The following is a 19,379-nucleotide window of genomic DNA, read 5'->3' as shown; positions in this document are numbered from 1 at the left end:
CAAAATGTTGTGCTAACAGTCTGACAGATGTCTCTTAAGAGTCGTCCTGTTTAACGAATGAGTGGCTCCTCTTCATTAACCCCGACCGGAAGATGCGTTGGGTGTCGCTGGAGAATCAAACATCTGTTCAATAAACGATCTCAGTAAATCGTCACTCCGAGTAGGAGGAAGAAGGGAATTATGCTAACAATTTCGCCCGATCATGAGCTGTCCGTAACATAGTTTTGTCCGCCCAGCTCTCCCGACAAGGTAAGGAACATCATTGTTCACCTGGCTGGAGTAGGATCAGTTATATTAGTAGTCAGTTATAATATTTATTTGAAATTGCTTTGATTAATTACGGGCGGCATGGATGGAGCTGGAGCCGGTTAGCTGTTCGCTAACGTCAGAGGATGACAAGCCGCTTGTTGGGGTATTAATTTAAACTTATTTGTTGGTAAGGCTGGATTTTTATACATAAAATATTACATAGTATAAATTCAAGTATGAAAATACATTAGGTAGTATTAATTCAGGTATGAATTATCTCCGTGTATTTAATTTCTGTATCTGTTTGCTCCTTCCTTGAAAACACCTTTCATTTGAAGGGGAACGTAGGTCATTGGAAGTGCTTGAATGAATTAATAAAGGTATTTTGTTCAAAATAGGATGGTACTCTTGTTTAAAGTAGAATGAGATAAACAAAATACATTCCTTGGGTTTATAAATTTATATATGCCTTGAATGTACTAATTCCTGGAGTAATGGCTCGTCTAAAACACACCAGTCTCCAGAAGTATTTCCTCCAGATCGTTTCCTTTTATGTCACAGATTTATTGATTATTAATTGATTTTGACTGGAGTGTTAAAGCAGATAGAAGAAAGCAGAATGTTTTCTGATGAGGTGCTGGAACAAACCTGCTATGCTTTAACAGAGACTAACAGGGTAAATTATCAACCAAACTTGTCGCCTTTTGTTTTTCCACGATCATTTTAAATTCAAATCATTTATTTGTTTCAGTCAATAATCAGGGAAAATGAAGATTTTTATAAAAATGATCTTCAGTAGAAATGAGCTTCTGTTCATTCAGAGTACAGTACTGTAATTACAGTAATGCTATCCAATTAATGGAATCATCATTTATGAATGATGTGGGTTTCTCGCTTTAATGAAAGGAAAACCGATCTGTGTCGTCGTGTGTCACATTAGTGTGTTTGTCAGGTCTGTTTTGATCACCGTTGATTCTTAGTGTCTGTGAGCAAAACAAAAACAACATAAACAGTTTGCAGATGTCAGTGTGGATAGTTTTACAGGACAGATTGTGTCTCACAGTTACTGTTTATTAAGTATCCAGGATTAGTGTCTCATTATTAATGCCATGTATTTTGGAGAACCTGAACAAACCTTATCAGTGAAACTAATCCTCAATTTCTTGACATGATGTCCTGGATCGGGTTTCCACTTTATTTCAGTCTGAAGACATTCATCCCTTGGCATTTCCCTCGTACAGGGTTGCCACTCTGGATCTTCTGTGAAAGTTACAGGAGGTTTTTGGCCTGGAAATCTGAATTATTAACAAGAGCTGTGCAGCTGATGATAGCTGATCCCCCTGTCACTGTTTTTCTTGACGGATCCGTGTATACAGGATGCTCTCAGTTGGAAAAGGCAGCACTTTCAGTATGTGGTCCTATGTGCTACCTGCTGCTCTAATATCCCAGCCCACATGTTTACATGTCAACATATCAAATCCGTCTGAAGGCTTCACACCTCTGACTTCTCCTGAGGAGGCACAGATGAACATGGAAGCCTCAGAAGTCTTCAGGCTGCGTTACGAAGAGCTTCTGTTCTACGCAACCTGTGTTTGTAACTGTTGGTGTGTGTTTCTGTGTGTTTGTGTGTGTCTGGAAGGCGGAGTGTGCAGCGTTGGAATGCGTCTGGGCAGCAGCTGCAGGTGGCAGCTGTCCCGGGCCATGCGACTGGCGCTGCGTGGGTGCCGGCTGTGTCTCCCATGGAGGGGGAGCGAAGACGCGGGGACGAAACCGCGGATCAGCAGGAGGCTTCTGGAGCTCTGGAGCTACAGCAGACTGCTGCTCAAGTCACTGTGCTTCAACAGCCTCAGCGACTCGGACACTCTGCTGGACTGTGCATTTGAACCCGTCTACTGGATCGTGGACAACACGACCCGCTGGTTTGGAGTGGTGAGTTGTTGGGTTTCCGCTCTTGATGCTTCTCTTCACGGTTCCAGACTGTATTCCTCACCCTCGCTTATGTCTGTCAGGTGTTTGTCTGGCTTGTCGTACTGCTCACTACCTCAGTTGTGGTCATCATCTACCTATTCGTCCTCCCCACCATCGTCAGCACATATTCTTTTCCCTGGATTGTCTGGCACCTCTGCTGTGGCCACTGGCTTCTGGTCATGGTGGTCTTCCATTACTATAAGGCCACCACCACCTCCCCAGGACATCCACCCAAGGTAATAAAGGCTGCATAAAAATAGTGAAGTCTCTAGTGGATTTGTGATTAGCCAGGTCACTTAAGGGTTAATGGGCTGGTTGTCTCTGACTGAGGAAAATCATCAAAGACAGAATAGGTTTCTGTTTTTTTTCTTTTAGAAAAATTAGATTAAATCATCGTCTGGATTCAAAAATAATGTTTTCAAACTTCTGCAGTTCTTCATGCAGACTGTAACTGATAAGAGATTCTTTCTATCTAATATCATCCAGTAGGTTTTTATTCTGGATTATGTGTTGAAAGTTCTGTGAGTGTTCTCATTATATCATAAGAAAACCCTGGATGGATTTATTGAACTGATCGGCTTAGAGAAAATTGACTTGATTTTTTTTTAAAAGTCAGATAACGGAAAGATGTGTACTTGTACTGACTTCTTGTGTAGTAAAGTTGCTATAGGTGCAGATAGTTGAGTCTAGAACATGGTGAAAAATTTTGACAAAAACACAAGTGTGGTCCAGTTTTTTTTATGGTTAAATCTCGGGTATTTTGTGGGTGAATGTCTCTGTTCCAAGTCTTGATTAGACTGACTTTTGTCATTCCAGCCAAAAAAATTCATCCTTTATTTTGTGTCTATCAGGACAGAATTCATATTCCTTCAGTGTCCATCTGTAAGAAATGCATCACTCCCAAACCTCCCAGGACGCACCACTGCAGCATCTGCAACACGTAAGATAACAAAGGCAGACGCGTGTGACAGAAATGTTACGTATTCTACAAAATAACTGACGAGGAGTTCTCTGTTTTCTTAAAGATGTGTTTTGAAGATGGACCACCACTGCCGTATCCTTCTTAAAAAGCCAAATATGAAGAAGAGAATTCATTGAGTGCAAGTGTTTTTTTGTATTTGTATTTTTGTAACTTCCCACTTTGTTGATATTTCACCTGAGCTTGCCTCCAGCGTGGTTGAACAACTGCGTGGGTCATCTGAATCATCGCTACTTCTTTTCCTTCTGCATTTACATGACTCTGGGATGCATCTACTGCAGCGTCAGCAGCAGAGAATTGTTCCTGGATGCCTACGGTGCCATAGAGGTGAGGACAGACACCCTCACACAGAGAACAACACCTCACACTAAGGCTGTTTTTTATTCAGTTTGTCATGGTGTTGCTGGTAGGATGAGAGGCCTGGGTAGTTGCGTTGTGATGACTTGTTGTTTTTGGACGCATCTGCCTGATGGTTGAAAGACAGCAGAGTTGAGCTCAGTTGACAAATGTCAAACGAAACAGGAGAAGTGTAAAAGATCTTCCCTTTCTGATATTAATCTGATCCAGGGCGGTCCGATCTCAAAGAGGGATTGCTGACCAGCTGCTGAACAAAACCAAATTAGTTTTGAGAGTCATCTGCACACTGAGATCACTTAATCAGAAATAGGATCCAGCATGGTCCATCCATTCTGATCCCAAGCCAAAGCAACGAGTGGAAAGAAGCTTGTTTCATACCTGAAAGTGAAGTGACTCTACATCTGACACCAGTTTGAATGCTTTCCTCTCCAGAGATACTACCAGACCCCTCCTCCAAAAGACACTTTTGCAGGGACCATCGCTCACAAGTGTGTCATCTTCCTCTGGGTGCTCACCAGGTGAGGAATGCTGCTCCTAGATGAAACATCAAATAAATTTTGTTAATATTATCCAGACATGTCCAGTTGTAACACATCCACCTGCAGCTCTGTGGCGGTAGCGCTGGGAGGACTCACCGTGTGGCACTTCCTGCTCATCAGCAGAGGAGAAACCAGTGTGGAGCGCCACATCAACCGCAAAGAGACCAAGAGACTCAGAGCAAAGGGCAAGGTAAGCGTGAATAAAAACAGCTGCCACAGTGCCAGGATAGTTTTATTTGACAGAGCTAGAACAAGTTCAAATCACACGTCTTCTGCTTTCACTCAGGTGTTCAGAAATCCTTATCATCACGGCAGAATTAACAACTGGAAGTTACTTTTTGGTGTGGAAAGGAGGAGGTGAGATCACTTTCTATTTTCTTAAATGGTTCTCATAAAAGAAAAAAAACATTCATTCACAGTTGGTTGGGCACCATGTGTGGCTGACTGTGTTGAAGGAAAATGTAATTTAATACCAGTGAAATCACTTAGAGCAGCTACAAGAACAAGCTTCATAGCACAACAGTTGACTTTATAGTTGCTATGGCAAAATAACTGTCCACTGTCTAGTTTGTTGCTGATCCCGGATGGAAAAATTGCAATCAAAGTCAGCTGCAGTTGTGTATTCCAAGTCTTTCAGCAGCTTTACAATAAGTTTCACTGGTTTGAGTGGTTTTGCAGCGAGAAATGTTTGCATTGGAAATAAGAGCTGGAACTGTGATAGAATTTAATTTACATACAGATTTACAAGTTAAATTACATCTTGGTAGGAATGATGTACTCCACTAGTCTTCTTCTTTTCCTTTCGGCTTTTCCCTTCAGGGGTCGCCACAGCGAATCAATTTCCTCCATCTAGCCCTGTCCTTTGAATCCTCTTCTCTCACACCAACTACCTTCATGTCTTCCCTCATTACATCCATAAACCTCCTCTTTGGTCTTCCTCTAGGCCTCCTGCCTGGCAGTTCAAAACTCAGCATCCTTCTACCAATATATTCACTATCTCTCCTCTGGACATGTCCAAACCATCTCAGTCTGGCCTCTCTGACTTTATCTCCAAGACCTCTAACATGTGCTGTCCCTCTGATGTACTCATTCCTGATCCTATCCTTCCTGGTCACACCCAGAGAGAACCTCAGCATCTTCATCTCTGCTACCTCCAGCTCTGTCTCCTGTCTTTTCTTCAGTGACACTGTCTCTAGACCAAACAACATCGCTGGTCTCACCACAGTTTTGTACACCTTTCCCTTCATTTTAGCTGGAACTCTTCTATCACACATCACACCTGACACTTTCCTCCACCCGTACCATCCTGCCTGGACACGCTTCTTCACCTCTTTTCCACACTCTCCATTGCTCTGGACTGTTGACCCTAAGTACTTAAAATCCTCCACCTTCTTGATCTCTTCTCCCTCTAGCCTCACTCTTCCACTTGGGTTCCTCTCATTCACACACATGTACTCTGTCTTACTGCGGCTAACCTTCATTCCTCTCCTTTCCAGGACAAACCTCCACTTCTCTAGCTTCTCCTCCACCTGTTCCCTGCTCTCACTACAGATCACAATGTCATCTGCAAACATCATAGTCCATGGAGATTCCTGTCTAACCTCGTCTGTCAGCCTGGATGTACTCCACTAGTACCAGTAAAAAATCGCTATAAAATAAAAGGGGAAAAACATTGAATGCTGCTATAAAATAAGACTATTAATGTCATAAATTGGAAGTTTGATATAATGGAAAAAAATTATTCTAATTATAATAGGGTACAACAATCCGTACCGTTTCTTATTGTGAGTCACTTTTTAAATCTGCTTGCAGTATTTTTTCACTCTTGGTTCGTCTGCTTCAGTTATCCGTGCTCTACAAGGACGTGGCTCAAAACAGTGTAACTTGAATCATTGCAAGTCCTGATGGAGTCTGTGTCTTGCTGATCATTTTGCACATGAAAGGCTAGCAAACAGCCACTGAACCAGACTACATTTTTGTTGTTTCCAGTCACTATTGAGGGTTTGTGTCCTTCTCCTCAGCCACTGGTTCACACGGGTCTTCTTGCCCTCCAACCATCCCCCAGGTGGAGACGGCATCATATGGGACTGCATCTTCACCAGAAGAGACCCCATGGCCATCTGATCCCCACCCATTCTCTCTAAACTATACCAAAAACACACACCGCCTCCGCCTACAGTTTAAGAAACATGATGCGTGTGAAACTCTTCTGACCAGACGTGACGGCATCTGTTTTGGTCTGTTGCTGGAGTCAGTACCCTGGAAAGGAGCGTTGGGTTTCGTGCTGTGTTGCTCCTTGCACTGCTAGAAGCAGGAACCACCAGTTATCATCTAACCTCCTTTTACCAGTAGGTCTGACTGCAGACCGTCCCACCAGCTGATCATAAGTGGTGCAGCTGGCTGGCGTCACTGTGGAAACCAAACCTCTTCCTGCTATGTCCACCTCCTCTGAAGATTTGAATTCTGGGGCCTGGAGATGTTGCACCGCTCCTGCAGCATCTGGATCAGTTTGTAGGAGTGACAGATGACTGTGTGTGAACGCCATAGTTTGAGTTACAGCATCGACTAAAACAGTTTTAACTTTTTAATGTTTCACATCAAGACTATATTTCCCAGATATCTGCTTGATTCATCATGCAAATCAGGGCAATATTGAAATCACAGTTTATGCAAACACACATGGTGATGAAGAGACGTTTATTGACTATGTTCATACGGAGACTGAAGGGACCTGCAGCTGCTGGGGTTTGAATCCCAAATATGTTTTTCTGTTTTTTGTGTTATTAGTGGTTTTTACTGCTATTTGTGTTTTGCGTATCAAAAAATAAACATGTCCCCGGCAGTGCTGTGACATTTGCTGAAGGTAGGTACCATGAAAGATGGATTAACGACTCTGAAGAAGCATTTATATGTCCGCCACAAACATGACTTCACAGTTACCCACTCCATCCCTGACGGATGAAGATAAAGGTGGACAATCTTCACAAAGGTCTTTCATTTCTGTTGGTGTTAATAATTAACTCCATGTTCTCTCAGCTTTTGAGTTTTGGTTTTACGCTGCTTGTAACTCATCAGCTGGTGACAAATCCAAGTGTTTCTTAATGAAGGGTGGAAAATTATACAAAAAACTATTCTGTGATTCAAAAAAAAAGGGTTTACTCTGTATGTTTGTTCCTGTTGTGTCTTGGGAAGTGAGAGTTGTGAACTGATTCATTGGTCTTAAAATTTCTGACTGATACGAAAACAAACAGCACTCCTGTCATTGTTAATGTGTCTGTGAATGTGAATTTTGATTTTAGGCCCAACATGTTCCCACCAATGCAATTAGTGATCCATGAGTCGGATCTGTAGTTGCCATAGAAACCTGATATAGTAATGCTGTTTCTCAGTGGGAGCAGTGGACCAGCTTGATTTTTTTATTTTTTTTAATTACAACTGTTTAATATTTGATTTGTTTCCAATTTGGGAAACTATTATGTTTATAAAATGACACCAAATATTTATAATAAAAGCTTTTTAATGACATGTTCATTGAAACATCTTAAATATTGTCCTTGGCATGAGTTTATGTGAGGTTCATATTCATATAACGCCAATACTTGCTCACACACATGGAAATACATAAAAGATGTGATGACATTCACAATTTATAATCTTACTTCAGCAAACATTTAATTATGTAGCATTAATACCAAAATTTCACTCACGTCAGTTGAGGTGCGATTCATGAGGAGCTTCATTCATGTAACACTGAAAACACTTCCAAGCTCTAGCCGCCTACATTCTCTAACCCAGACATTACCAATGACTTTCATGAAATGCATGTTTCTGTGGTTTCTCTTCCTACCAAAGCTGGTGGCTTCAGACTGCATTCAATTTGGACTTCAAATTTCTCCGAACCTAAAATCAGTTATTTATAATCACCAAAGATAAGATTCAACATGAACGTCTTTGGCCTCTGATGCCAGCCATCATTGATTCACTTCCTCCGATACGCAGCGAGAAACACAAAATACATGAAGCGTTTAACGATTTAAACAAATGATCAAGTTCCTTATTTTAACACAGCTTTGCAATCAGTCCACAGTCATATTTGTGCATTCGTGAAGAGACATTTAGAAACATTTCACTTCAGTAGGACGGGTCTGAGGACCGCACCAACAAGTAATTGGTCTTTAATTCGGACTTTCTGCACATGGGTTTTGTTCCAACTGACCCAGGTTGTGTCTGAGGAGCAGAATCATCTTCCTCCTGGACTTCCTAACAGGAACCTGTGGGGAACATGACAAAGAGACGGGTTGTGGTGAGGAAGCTATGAATAAAACAAAACAAAACAAAACAATGCAGTCATTTGTAAATCACTGACAGAAGTTTCACTGCATATTCACAGTAGAAATTTTAGCTTGGCCTCCAGAAAACATTTTTTTCCTTGCATTTCAACAGCATCAACAGTTAATTCCTTAGTATGAATGATGAAGAGCAGGTATGATTTGTTAGATTCACAGAGCTTTGGTCACTGATGTGTGATTACATGTTTAAGTAGCATTGATTTTGTGCGTAAATCTGATTCCTACCAATCTGCTCTGGCCTGGACCGCCTCCGACCTCACCAGCCTCTTCTTGTCATCCAGAGGCCGGGCCAGATCTCGCAGAACTCTGGCCCGAAAAGGCAACACCTGAAAATGTTGAAAGAGTTATATAATCTATATTTAAAAAATACTTCCACATTACTTTCTTTTTGAGTTTAATATATTATAGTTACGAAGAAAAGTCCATATTACATAACACTGAGTATTGAGAGTTTTACCTCGTGTACAGGGAACTGGGAAACAGCATGAATGCATCGCAACGAGGTGATCCTAACGTCCTGAAAGAAACCCAATAATGGTTACAAGTCTGGGCAGCAAACGTCCACAATATATGAGCTGTGTCATCCCATTTAGAACACAATTACTGCCATTCCATGACTTTAGTTGCTGACTAAAAGAGTAATATTACTCTTAAAGGCATTAACAATTGCTGAATTTCAGTAGCCTTGTTAGTTACTGATGTGAAAACCTGCAGAAGATGTTTCCTGGATTCACCAGTTTTTGATCAAACTTTAGAGTAACGGAAAAACTTCCAGTATTATTTGCTTTAATCAAATGAAATATTTCTACACCTCATTATCTGTCCATGAGCAGAACTCATCTCTGTTAGCATCCTGTCTACTGAGGATGATACACATGACTGCAGCTCACAGGTAAGAGTCCTGTTTCTCTACTGCCCTCTGATGGTCAGGGAGAACTCAACTACCAGATTACTTTTAGCATAATAATATTTGAAGTTATTGGTACAGCACTGAATCAGAAACATTTTAGTTGGACAGTGAGGACCTGTGATGCTTAAAACCAAGACAGAAGCACTGGTTGGTGTCATTCTGCAGGTCTCTTCAAGTTAGGAACATCCTTAAAGTCTGAAATGTGTACATGTACTGTATAAATACCTGCTTTACACAGTAATAAATTAATACAACAGAGTTTTCTTTTCCTGAGTCCCTATGAAGCTGCTGAACACAGTTTGATCACTGACCATGGCCGGACTGCAGATGAGGGCCAGCAGCCTGCTGACCAAAGCCTCCAGCTGCTGTATGAGTGCTGGTGGGGGGTCCAGGAGCACAGGCTCCAAACAGGACAGGGTGGACAGCTGGACTCCCTGGTCAGGACACGACAAGGCCTCCAAGAGCAGGGACAGGAGCTGGAGGGGGACAAATACTTCTCACTAAAGTGAGGGTTTTCAGGCTCTCGGGTCCAGTGACAGGCAGCCACTAGTTCCACTAATTTGTATAAATGAACTTCTGACGCCGTCAGCAGAAGGTCTTCACTCACCGCTGGTAGTTCAGTGACCTGAACCTGTTTGGGCAGTTTGTTGACGATGTTGGACAGAGCCTTCAGGTAGTTGGGCTTCTTATCTACGGGGAGAAAGACAGTCAATGTGGTGCTAAAATGAAAGCCCACCAGAAAAAAAAATCACTTCATATGGAGGTCACTTCTTGTCGTTTAGAGGCTTTACATATCATTTTTCCGGTGCAGGTCACAAAAACACCACCACAGGATGAAAACAATCCTGTGATAATTCTCGGGACTGTTCTATGTCACAGCCCTAGTACACAAAGAGGACTTCACCTGTAGCTTTAACTTCAGTTTAAGTCAGTGGTGAGTACCTTGTGGAGCAGCGTTGAAGCCCTGGACTAACTTGGCTGAATTCTCGCCGAAGAAGCGCTGGCGGTACATGATGCGAACATCGGCATGGCACGAACGGTTCAGGACGTCGGCAGAGTCGGTCATCATCAGAGAGAAGCCATCTGCTACCGATGGACCGAGTTCATTATCATCCAGCAGAGAGAAGAGCTTCAAACATAAAGAGATCAAGAAAATTTAAACCAGACGGTGTCAGACCCGGCCAAAAATGAATTCTAAATTTATGTACTGCAATATTCGCATGTCTACCTTGTCAGTCAGTGCAGAAGACAGAGGGTGGTATCTCAGCAGCAGAGCCTTGGCAACCTGGATACAATGACAACCTGATGATGCTTCTTAAACTAACAAACCTTTGCAAATATAACAGTTATCCTGATAAATCATTGACAGCTGACAGGACACAACCTGTGTTGCAAACTAAGTGTGCAAACGTGCTGCAGCAGAAATATTTAAGGCAGTGAGACCCTCACCCAGATCAAGAGTGTGAAGGCCTGAGTGCGAACAGATGAAGATGGAGACTCCAGCTCGCTACACACTCTCTTCATTGTGTTCTGGATTAAGCGGTCAAGAGATTCCCCTGAAGCAGAAACCAAACCATCACAGCTGCTGTGTTGTCATGTCAACACTCGGGTCGAGAACAAAAACCAGGAAAGACTAAAATCACAAACCCAGTGGTCTCTTATTAACCAGACCAGCAAAGCATTTAGCTGCTGAGGTGTATGAGAGCGGGTGGCTGCAGGTGCAGCTCATGTCCTCCAGCTGGGACAGCAGGCGATCCATCTGAGGAACCTCCACCTAGAGGACGACACTCAGAATGAAGCTCCAACAACAGCAGTGACCTTGTAGTAACTGGAGAACATAGTGTTAAAGCTGAGACTCACATTACGAGGTAAGGAACACACACATCCCAGGAGCAGACAAACCATCTGGGACTGTCTCCACGAGTCCCCCTGCTGATCCTGAGGAAACATTACACACCACAAAAAACAGTCACACTTTGAATGAAACAATCAATGCAATCAATCACTAAATAAATAAAGTCACACAAACCTTGAGTAGTTGGATGTGAGAAGGGAAGGAGTTGTCTGGTAGAAAGGAGACATCGCCTTGAAGGAAGAGAGACACGGCTCTCCCTGCGGTCACCCCCGCCAACCTGAAGACATGAAACAACCCGAGAGGAAACAGCACAAACCTCATGAAAAAAAAAGTTTTGCAATAACAACATAAATGAGATAAAAGGTGAGGAAAATACAGAAAGGAGTGTCTTACTTAGTCTTTTATAGAAACCTTGAGAATTTATAAACTAATGATTAACTCCATTAAGTTATCGTAAAAAAAACAAACACTTTAAAAGATACTCAATTACTGAATTTAGATGAGAAATGACAGGTTCAGATCCAGACAAATGAAGAGACAAATGAATGAGTTACTGACGTGGGCTGCAGCCTGGAGCAGGAAGTACTGATGACAGGGACCATCGCACTCAGGACAGCCTCCTCCACCAGAGGGCTACAGCGATCCGATGAGCCCTCACCTTCAAAACACAAGCCTGACTTTCAAGCTAAAAACATCCACCTCTATCTTCAGGTTATAGACTACATATTTATGCAGAGACACAAAATCATTTAAATGAATCGGCCTCATCACTTCCGCTGTGAAGCCGCTCACCCTGCAGCGCCGCCTGCAGAGCCAGAGACAGCAGGCGTGGGATGATCACATCATGGAAGCATTGTCCCGTCTCCTCGCTGTCCTGGACTTGCTCTGCTATTCGTTGCAGGCTGCGACACGCCGACACCACCTCTTCCACCGAGAAACAGACACTCCCTGAAACAAAAAATACATATATTGGCATTCTTCTGACACCCTTTTAGCTCTATTGCTTCTTCCTGTGGAGGAAAATTGCTGCACAACAACCACCCATTAATAGTTGATGCATGCAGTTGCGTTATCTCAAAAAAAGTGATTATACATGAGAATTGAAGACCAACAAAAAGGGGGGGGTTATAATATTTGCTCAAATTATTTTTTTAATTGAAAATTAAAAGCAACCTATGAGAAAATGTTTGTCTTCAAATAATCTGAGCAACAACAATGTGTGATTTGTACTGGAATCTGTCACTCATCAGGAAAGAACAGTCTACCGTAAAACCATGGGTCCACACAGCTTACCTGTGTGTGCTGATCCGAGGACCTCCAGGAGGACCGGCGTGCTCTCCTGAACCACGCTGGGTTGGGTGGACACTGCAGCCAGAGCAGACAAACACCGCTGGCGCAGTGCATGATGGGAATGCTGCTCAGAAAAATCTATGCTGTTGTCTTGTTCTATAGGTTCTGAGAAGAGAAAAAGAAAAGGTTTCTAATGCATCTCAGTGTACTGACCTAATGTTAAACTGGGAGTTAAAGTGAAATAAAGCAAATGACTTTAAATGACTTATTTGAAATCAAGGATCAAACCATCTCAACAAATAAGACGGCCTTCAGTTTTTCTTCTCTTCAATCTAACAAATCTGGATTATTAGCATCAGAAGGAGGAACACACTTATAAAATCTCAACAGTCAACAAACAGAAGTCCACAAATCAGAAACTGCTATTTTAATATTAAGGGAAAAAAGCCGAAAGAGTAAACGAAGGAGAGGTTTGATCAGTTGAGGCTGTCCACTTTAAGAACTGAAGATGAGGCCAAGCTAAAAAACAGCAGAATGGAAGCTAATGTTAGCCTTGGGGGCTAAAATGTTTACTGGTGCTTTGCAGCAGCACGTCTCTGTAATCCCCTCAGAAAGTAATGAAACCATCCAGTGTTCAGCTCCTTTGAGTGACTCATCAGGATCACCAGGAGACAGGAGGTGTAACCCTCTGACAGTATCAGACAACCTTCCTCAAATATCAGGATCAACCAAACTCCTGCAGTTAGGCTCAAGCACTGTTTCTGTGAGGATAAAATGGGGGTTTCTTCTTAACGGACGCTGTTTAACATTAGAATCTGTCTGGTCCACTAACATCAAATGGAACTTACCAGTAAACATCTCTGTCTTTAGTTTTGGGATCATTTTGGTAATGAAGGCCTCCGGGTGCAGCTTTGCTAAGGCTCCGACACACTCCACCACAGCGAGGCTGAAGGTAGGCACACAGAAGCAGGCATATAACACATATTAGTTCAGCTAATCCAGTCAGCAACAGAAATATCTCTATCCTGACTGTGTCAAAAGAAAGAGAAGAAAAAATGTAATTGATAAAAGTTGCTTTTGGCTGTGCCATTAATACACAATGAGAGGAAATAAGTGTTAAGACAAAGGCAACAAAGGATGTCAGTGACTAGGAGACGGGTGAGCAGACCTGATCCGGTTGTCGTTCTCCGTCAGCAGCAGTCTGGTCAGGTGATCTACCGCCAGCTCAATATCTGATTCACGCAGAAGACCTGACAGACACACAACACTTACAGTATCTGAAAAGGTTCGGCGATGAAAACATGTGATTCAGCTGTGAGTCGTTTTCATCTCACCTGTTTGTTGTGCGAGGGAAGCGATTACAACGGTGGCCGTGACCTGCAGGGTGGCGTTGGTCTCGGTCAGAGCTGAAAACACCATGCTGCACAGAGATGGACGGAAGGCTAAAAACACACTCTCTTCTATAACGGAGAGACGAGTGTAAGGTAAACAGAAACAAAAGAGTTAAAATCGTGATTCTCGGTTTCCACACAAACCGCTCTTCACCACAGAAAAACAACTACTTCAGTTCTACTCATAATTGAAAAGATACAAAAAAATGACACACTATAAAGTAAGTCTAATAAAATGTGTGATAATGTCATAAAAATTTTTGAGTTTCACCAATTATGTGTTAATATAATACAGAGCAGCTGAGAGAGAAGGAAGTAAATATGACAATCGTAATTAGACGATCAGAAACTTACCATTTTCTGAAGGGTTGCTGGTTTTCACAGAATCGATGAATCTCTGCACCACCTCCAGCAACGTCCGTCTGTGGGAACACTGAAAAAGAGAAAGAAGGTTTATTTCTTCAGTAAAAGTTACCATCAGCTCACACCATTGATGCTTTTCAATGTATGATAATAAAACTGAAAAAAAAGAAAATACATCAATCCCTCAGTGTCACCACTCCCCGCAGTACCCCCACTGGTTTCATATTTATTGCACGCAGACGTCTGGAGGTCACATTACCTCCGTTCTGTTGCTGTATTGCTCGATCAGAGAGGGCATGACAGCAGAAATGACAATGTGGCTCGCCCGGTTGGAGGCACGGCTGGCGGCCTGCAGCAGCTTGGCGCTTGGCCACACGAGTTTCAGGTCCGGCTCACTCAGATGATGCCTGCAATCTGGACCAACGACACATTTTAAGTTAGGCTTTCAGTTAAAAACAAGACCACTGGATGTGTTTCAAAACTTTACACTAAGAGAGTAGCTAAATAATTCTGGTTTAAGTTTTAATGTGTCACAATATTTCTCTTCTTACCCTCAAATGACAAACATTCACACTGAAAATCAAGAATTACTTTTACTACCCTGTTCATCAGGAAAGATTTGAGTTCGGAATATGAGGATTATCAAATCCCAGCATCTACATAACAATTAAAATTCAGAATGTATTCCAGAATTACTTAATTTATATTAAGATGCTCATATCAAGAGAGCCCAAAAATAACAAAACTGAAATTTGATCAGAAACTAATGAGAAACTAATGATTCAGCCCGTCTGCTCAAGCAGAGCTCCACTCCAGAAAGACTTCCATCACCTCAGCTCTAACATGTATACTACCATATTTCAACAACTTCTCTCTCCACAAACCCTCCCTTGTAAACTTCACAAATATTTGCACCCTTCCAATAATCTGCAATCATTTTTTCCTCTGCAAACACGCTGGATTTCACCAAATGTCACCTTTAAGCACGAGCTCCAGGAAGGTGCAGAGGGAGTCTTCTGACTCAGAGTTGAGGATGGAGCGAGACAAACAGGAAGTGAGTGCGGTAACAGCAGCGAGGCCCGCAGACTCAATCTTGTCACTGGATGTCTGAAACACCTGCAGTGAAACACGACAACAAGATTTTATCATGATGGGCATTAAAATTACATTTCTCATCAAAAAAGGAGTTCAACTACAGCATTTTCCGCACTACAAGGTGCACCCAAAAGCTTTTCATTTTCTCAAAAACCAACAATGCACCTTATAGTCCAGTGTGCCTTATATATGGAAAAGATTTAAAATATTCCATTCATTGAAGGTGCACCTTATAGTCCAGTGCTGATTTTTTTTTTTAAATACACAGAATTTATTGTGAATCTTTAGGGTATCTCTTATTTTTGCAGGGATCATTTTTTTAATTAACAAAATTAGTAAAATACAATCTACAAATCTACCTTTAAAAGGTATTCTCAACAAACCTCTCTGCGCAGTGACGTCCACAGTCCCTCAAGGAACTCTGACAAATGCGAATGTTCATATTGTGCCACACAGGCAGTCTGGAAAACATGACGTCAGAAGAGCTCAGCAGATTTATATGCAGTTAGAGGCATACTTTAGAAAAACTGGAGAGTAGCCGACATTTCTCACCAGAGTCTGCAGCGAGTCCAGCTTCGCACTCTGAACGTCTGAGTCCAGTTTCTCAATGATGAGAGGTAACAGAAACTGTAGTGAAAAACACACGACCATCACACCCACTGGAAACACGTTGACGTTGGTTCGCACAAACACACGGATAGCCATACCTCAGCAAACCGTGGCGTCCCAGTGATGACGTCCCTCAGCATCAGGACAAGCTCCTCTCTGGTGATGCCGTGGGGATCATTGGGAGGCTGGGGGTATATGAAAAGGTGGTGTGTATGGGTGAATGAAAGTGAGGCAAGAATAGAAACAAATTCACCAACAACAGATTTGTTAAAAAAACAAACAAAAAACAAAACACCAAACCATAACGTCCTACGTCTAAAAACCATTTAAAGAATTTAAAGAATTTATTATCAGGTAATAACTCAAAATATTAGCAGCATTGTGAGGATGTGTTGAGTAACACAGCTGTGGTTCTCTGTGGCGTAGAGATGGAAATGCATGTAAGCAGAAGACGAGGTAAACGCTGCATTATTGTTGTCCACACACAGCTTTTATGAGCAAACAGGAAGTCAGTGATGACTGTTTTATCTGCTGCCCCCTCTGCCTTCACCACGTTTCTCTTTCTGAGGCAGATGAGCAAACAAGGACTTACGGGAGTGAAGTCGATGGGAAAATAGCAGGATGTAACCTCGAACAGTTCCTCTGTGAATTTACCTGAGACAGCAGACAGGAAATTAACAGGAAGTATAAATTAAGTCAAACATAGTTCAAAATTGGTCAGAGAAGAGCAGAGAAAATGAAAGCAGAATGATTCTGAATGCTTGTGTGGACACCTGGATGTGCTCTCACCTAGTTCATAACCATGGTGGATGATGTTCTTTGCAATCTGGAAGGATAACAGGAGGTTGCGAGGATCTCTCTCTCCATCCATCGACTGGATAAAACCAAATACAAAGTCTGCACCCAAACCTTTCAGTTCTGTGGAGGAGTGAGACAGGAAAGCACCCTTTACAGTCATGTTCTGCCAGGCGAGTGAAAATGCTGAGGGAAGAGTTTAGACATCTCCCTCACAAGATGACATGAGATTATTTTTATTTCGTGGAAAAGCATGCAAAAACAGAAAAAAGCATCAAGAAAAAAATTCAGTAGGAGGTCTAAAAAAAACAACAAAAACTGCTAAAATGATGCAGAAGAAAATGTGAAAACTCTTTTATTACAGCATGGAAACAAATTTAAAAGAAACAAGGTCAGAAATAACTCAATCCCACCGTCTTCTCTGGTCTCCATGAGGTTTATGAGCATGTTGTAGACGCAGGCTCTCTCCACTAGCATTAAAGACTAGGAAAAACAAAGGAAGAGAATGAGAGTAGCATAATCACACAATTTCAGAATGGATTTAGAGATGGTTATATAAATTTGCACAGGAAAAGACACACTACTGTATCACCATTCACCATCCGACTGAGACAAAAATAGCTTGTTTTATTACAACACAGCGTGGATGGAGTCTCACCTGAACGTGCACATCCTGGAACAAAGACCTCAGCATGGACACAGCTGACCCAGGAGGTAACACTGTACATTTTGCCTTGGAAATAAAGCATAACATGCTGGCTGCTGACACTAAATACAGAATTTCCAAATGACTCTAAAACACGCAATCTTATGTGAGAGATTTTAGACGCAGTCACAGAGAATCCTTCCACAGAAACACTCACCAGCGCCCCGAGCCCCTGCAAAACAGGCGGTGTGACAACATAATGGTCTTTAAGACGATTCTCATAGAAGGCAATGAGCACATCCACTGTGGACAGACAAGAGACAGCAACTTAATAAATAAAAACTTATGTGAATGAGACAAGTTTTCTGCAAAATATAAGAAAAGATATGCACCTTCTCTTTCTGTAAGTCCTCCATAACACTCCTGTAAAACATCAGAGAGAAGCTTGACTCCTCTGGCTCGAGTGTGAGGCTGAGAGCTGGTCAGATTCGTTCTACAACAGGGGAAGAAATAAAAATGTTGCTTTAAAAAATGACAAATTAATTGCAATGCAATGCAAGGATATTCAGTCTTCAAACTGACAAATCTCATATTAGAATAACTTTTTTTTTTCAAACTCTCGCTTTCTTGCTTTAAACATATGACTTCAGCTGCTCAACAGCTTGAGGTGTCTGTTGTCGAATTTGTTGTATAACAGGCTACACATCTTCAATGCAGTCCAGACCAGGGATTGTCTTGATAAGGGCAACATGCATTACTCCATTATATAAATACACCTCTCTGAAATCAGACCCAAATAGTTCAGAGGCATTACTGGAAGAGTTATGGTTTGTACATGAGGAATTGGAGCCAAATTTGCAACGGACCCAGTTAGATTAATCAATGCCTTTAAATTAACAATATGAAACTGCCCGCCACTCTATCTTCCCCTGCATGCATAAGGCCCCCTGCTTGTGTTTTATGTGTTCAGGGCCTCTGTACACACACACACACACACACACACACACACACACACACACACACACACACACACACACACACTTATATATGTTTCAACTAATTGGAGTGTGCCACTCATTTCCCTTTGGGAATCAAATCAATATATAAAATAAAAATCAAAAATTATTTATTCCTGACATTTTGAAGAGATGAGATCACTTTAATATTTACAAAAACCTCACACCTTGTCTCGTTAGTGTTGTGACTGAAATAAGACAAATAATGGTCATATCTTACCCCAGTGCTTCCACTAGCTGCAGAACTGTAAACTGCCCATCTTTGATACCTGAGCAGACACAAAGATTTAGAATATAAAGTAATGGACTACAAAGGTACAGAGAAAATGACCTCTTGTGGTTTTCACATTAAATTTACAACAAACATCAGAGGTAAAGAGTTCACTGACATGGTCATTTCATTTTGAGCTAGCAAACACAATAGGGCCATATCCCGCTAGATTAGAAGCAGATGTCTTTATTACTTGAATGACAGTTCAACAAAAGGCAAGGAATTCGTTCATTTTGTGTTCGTGTAGGGATTAAATATTCTGATCACTATTACTGCGGGAGGGTTTTTACATGTTGGGTTTGTCGCACCACACAGGATGTTGTAGCGCTAAGTTAGCTAACAAGTTAAACATCACGCTGTTGTTGCGCATCCTCGAAGCCAAACCAGCAGCTTGTATAACATCTTATGACAACGAGGTTTTCCGAAAATATCAAAGAAAACATGCTGAATACGTCTTTACCTGCGACTGAGTCTTTGGCCTTGCTATCTTGTAGTCCTGAGACATATTCCTCCACCAGCGACAGCAGCAAGGTGCTATCTGCAGCCATCGTGCCGCTGTTATTCAATAGAAACTGCGCATGCGCGGAAAGTTGTGAGTGAAAGGCTAAAGTAGTTAATTTTGAACAAGCGTTCGAAAAAAAAAGGACAGTTGTAAAAAAAAAATCTTTTACTTACAAATGAATGACTATTTACTTAC

At 41.8% G+C, this 19,379-nt stretch overlaps 2 protein-coding genes across 5 annotated transcripts; one reads left to right on the top strand and one right to left on the bottom strand.

Moving 5' to 3' along the window:
• The first annotated feature begins 111 nt into the window (after positions 1-111).
• Positions 112-7,599, top strand: zdhhc16b (zinc finger DHHC-type palmitoyltransferase 16b). Of its 4 annotated transcripts, XM_068304857.1 has the most exons (10): positions 112-249; positions 1,889-2,178; positions 2,259-2,453; positions 3,069-3,157; positions 3,243-3,271; positions 3,390-3,523; positions 3,986-4,071; positions 4,159-4,282; positions 4,379-4,449; positions 5,589-6,061. In XM_068304857.1, exons 2-10 carry the CDS (start codon positions 1,909-1,911, stop codon positions 5,722-5,724), a joined length of 1,134 nt encoding a protein of 377 aa, XP_068160958.1. In that variant the 5' UTR covers positions 112-249; positions 1,889-1,908; the 3' UTR covers positions 5,725-6,061. The 4 variants fall into 4 exon arrangements, with proteins under 4 accessions (XP_068160958.1, XP_068160955.1, XP_068160957.1 ...); XM_068304854.1 differs by lacking the exon at positions 112-249 and having other exon boundaries at positions 664-2,178; XM_068304856.1 differs by lacking the exons at positions 112-249; positions 5,589-6,061 and adding an exon at positions 6,082-6,148 and having other exon boundaries at positions 667-2,178.
• mms19 (MMS19 homolog, cytosolic iron-sulfur assembly component) lies at positions 7,592-19,254 on the bottom strand. The gene is made up of 31 exons (XM_068304851.1): positions 19,143-19,254; positions 18,632-18,680; positions 17,788-17,888; positions 17,613-17,698; positions 17,408-17,482; positions 17,163-17,232; positions 16,744-16,872; positions 16,547-16,608; positions 16,053-16,139; positions 15,898-15,972; positions 15,729-15,806; positions 15,228-15,366; positions 14,510-14,664; positions 14,242-14,320; positions 13,831-13,956; positions 13,665-13,746; positions 13,345-13,442; positions 12,500-12,661; positions 11,999-12,154; positions 11,765-11,864; positions 11,381-11,483; positions 11,212-11,289; positions 10,999-11,125; positions 10,801-10,907; positions 10,580-10,636; positions 10,294-10,480; positions 9,959-10,041; positions 9,663-9,827; positions 8,899-8,958; positions 8,667-8,767; positions 7,592-8,363 (listed from the first exon to the last, which is right to left on the bottom strand). Exons 1-31 carry the CDS (start codon positions 19,228-19,230, stop codon positions 8,333-8,335), a joined length of 3,096 nt encoding a protein of 1,031 aa, XP_068160952.1. The 5' UTR covers positions 19,231-19,254; the 3' UTR covers positions 7,592-8,332.
• Positions 19,255-19,379: the final 125 nt, after the last annotated feature.

Source organism: Antennarius striatus, chromosome 21 (genome assembly GCF_040054535.1).
Source record: "Antennarius striatus isolate MH-2024 chromosome 21, ASM4005453v1, whole genome shotgun sequence".
Lineage (NCBI taxonomy): Eukaryota > Metazoa > Chordata > Actinopteri > Lophiiformes > Antennariidae > Antennarius > Antennarius striatus.
This window is presented reverse-complemented; position numbering and strand designations above follow the sequence as displayed.

Coding starts and splice junctions, on each gene's coding strand:
- zdhhc16b (XM_068304854.1), top strand. CDS start 1,627: ATGCTCTCAGTTGGAAAAGGCAGCACTTTCAGTATGTGGTCCTATGTG. Junction 2,179..2,258: donor CGACCCGCTGGTTTGGAGTG/GTGAGTTGTTGG, acceptor TATGTCTGTCAG/GTGTTTGTCTGGCTTGTCGT. Junction 3,158..3,242: donor CACTGCAGCATCTGCAACAC/GTAAGATAACAA, acceptor GTTTTCTTAAAG/ATGTGTTTTGAAGATGGACC.
- mms19 (XM_068304851.1), bottom strand. CDS start 19,230: ATGGCTGCAGATAGCACCTTGCTGCTGTCGCTGGTGGAGGAATATGTC. Junction 13,957..14,241: donor CAGCAACCCTTCAGAAAATG/GTAAGTTTCTGA, acceptor TCTCCGTTATAG/AAGAGAGTGTGTTTTTAGCC. Junction 9,828..9,958: donor AGGTCACTGAACTACCAGCG/GTGAGTGAAGAC, acceptor GTCCCCCTCCAG/CTCCTGTCCCTGCTCTTGGA.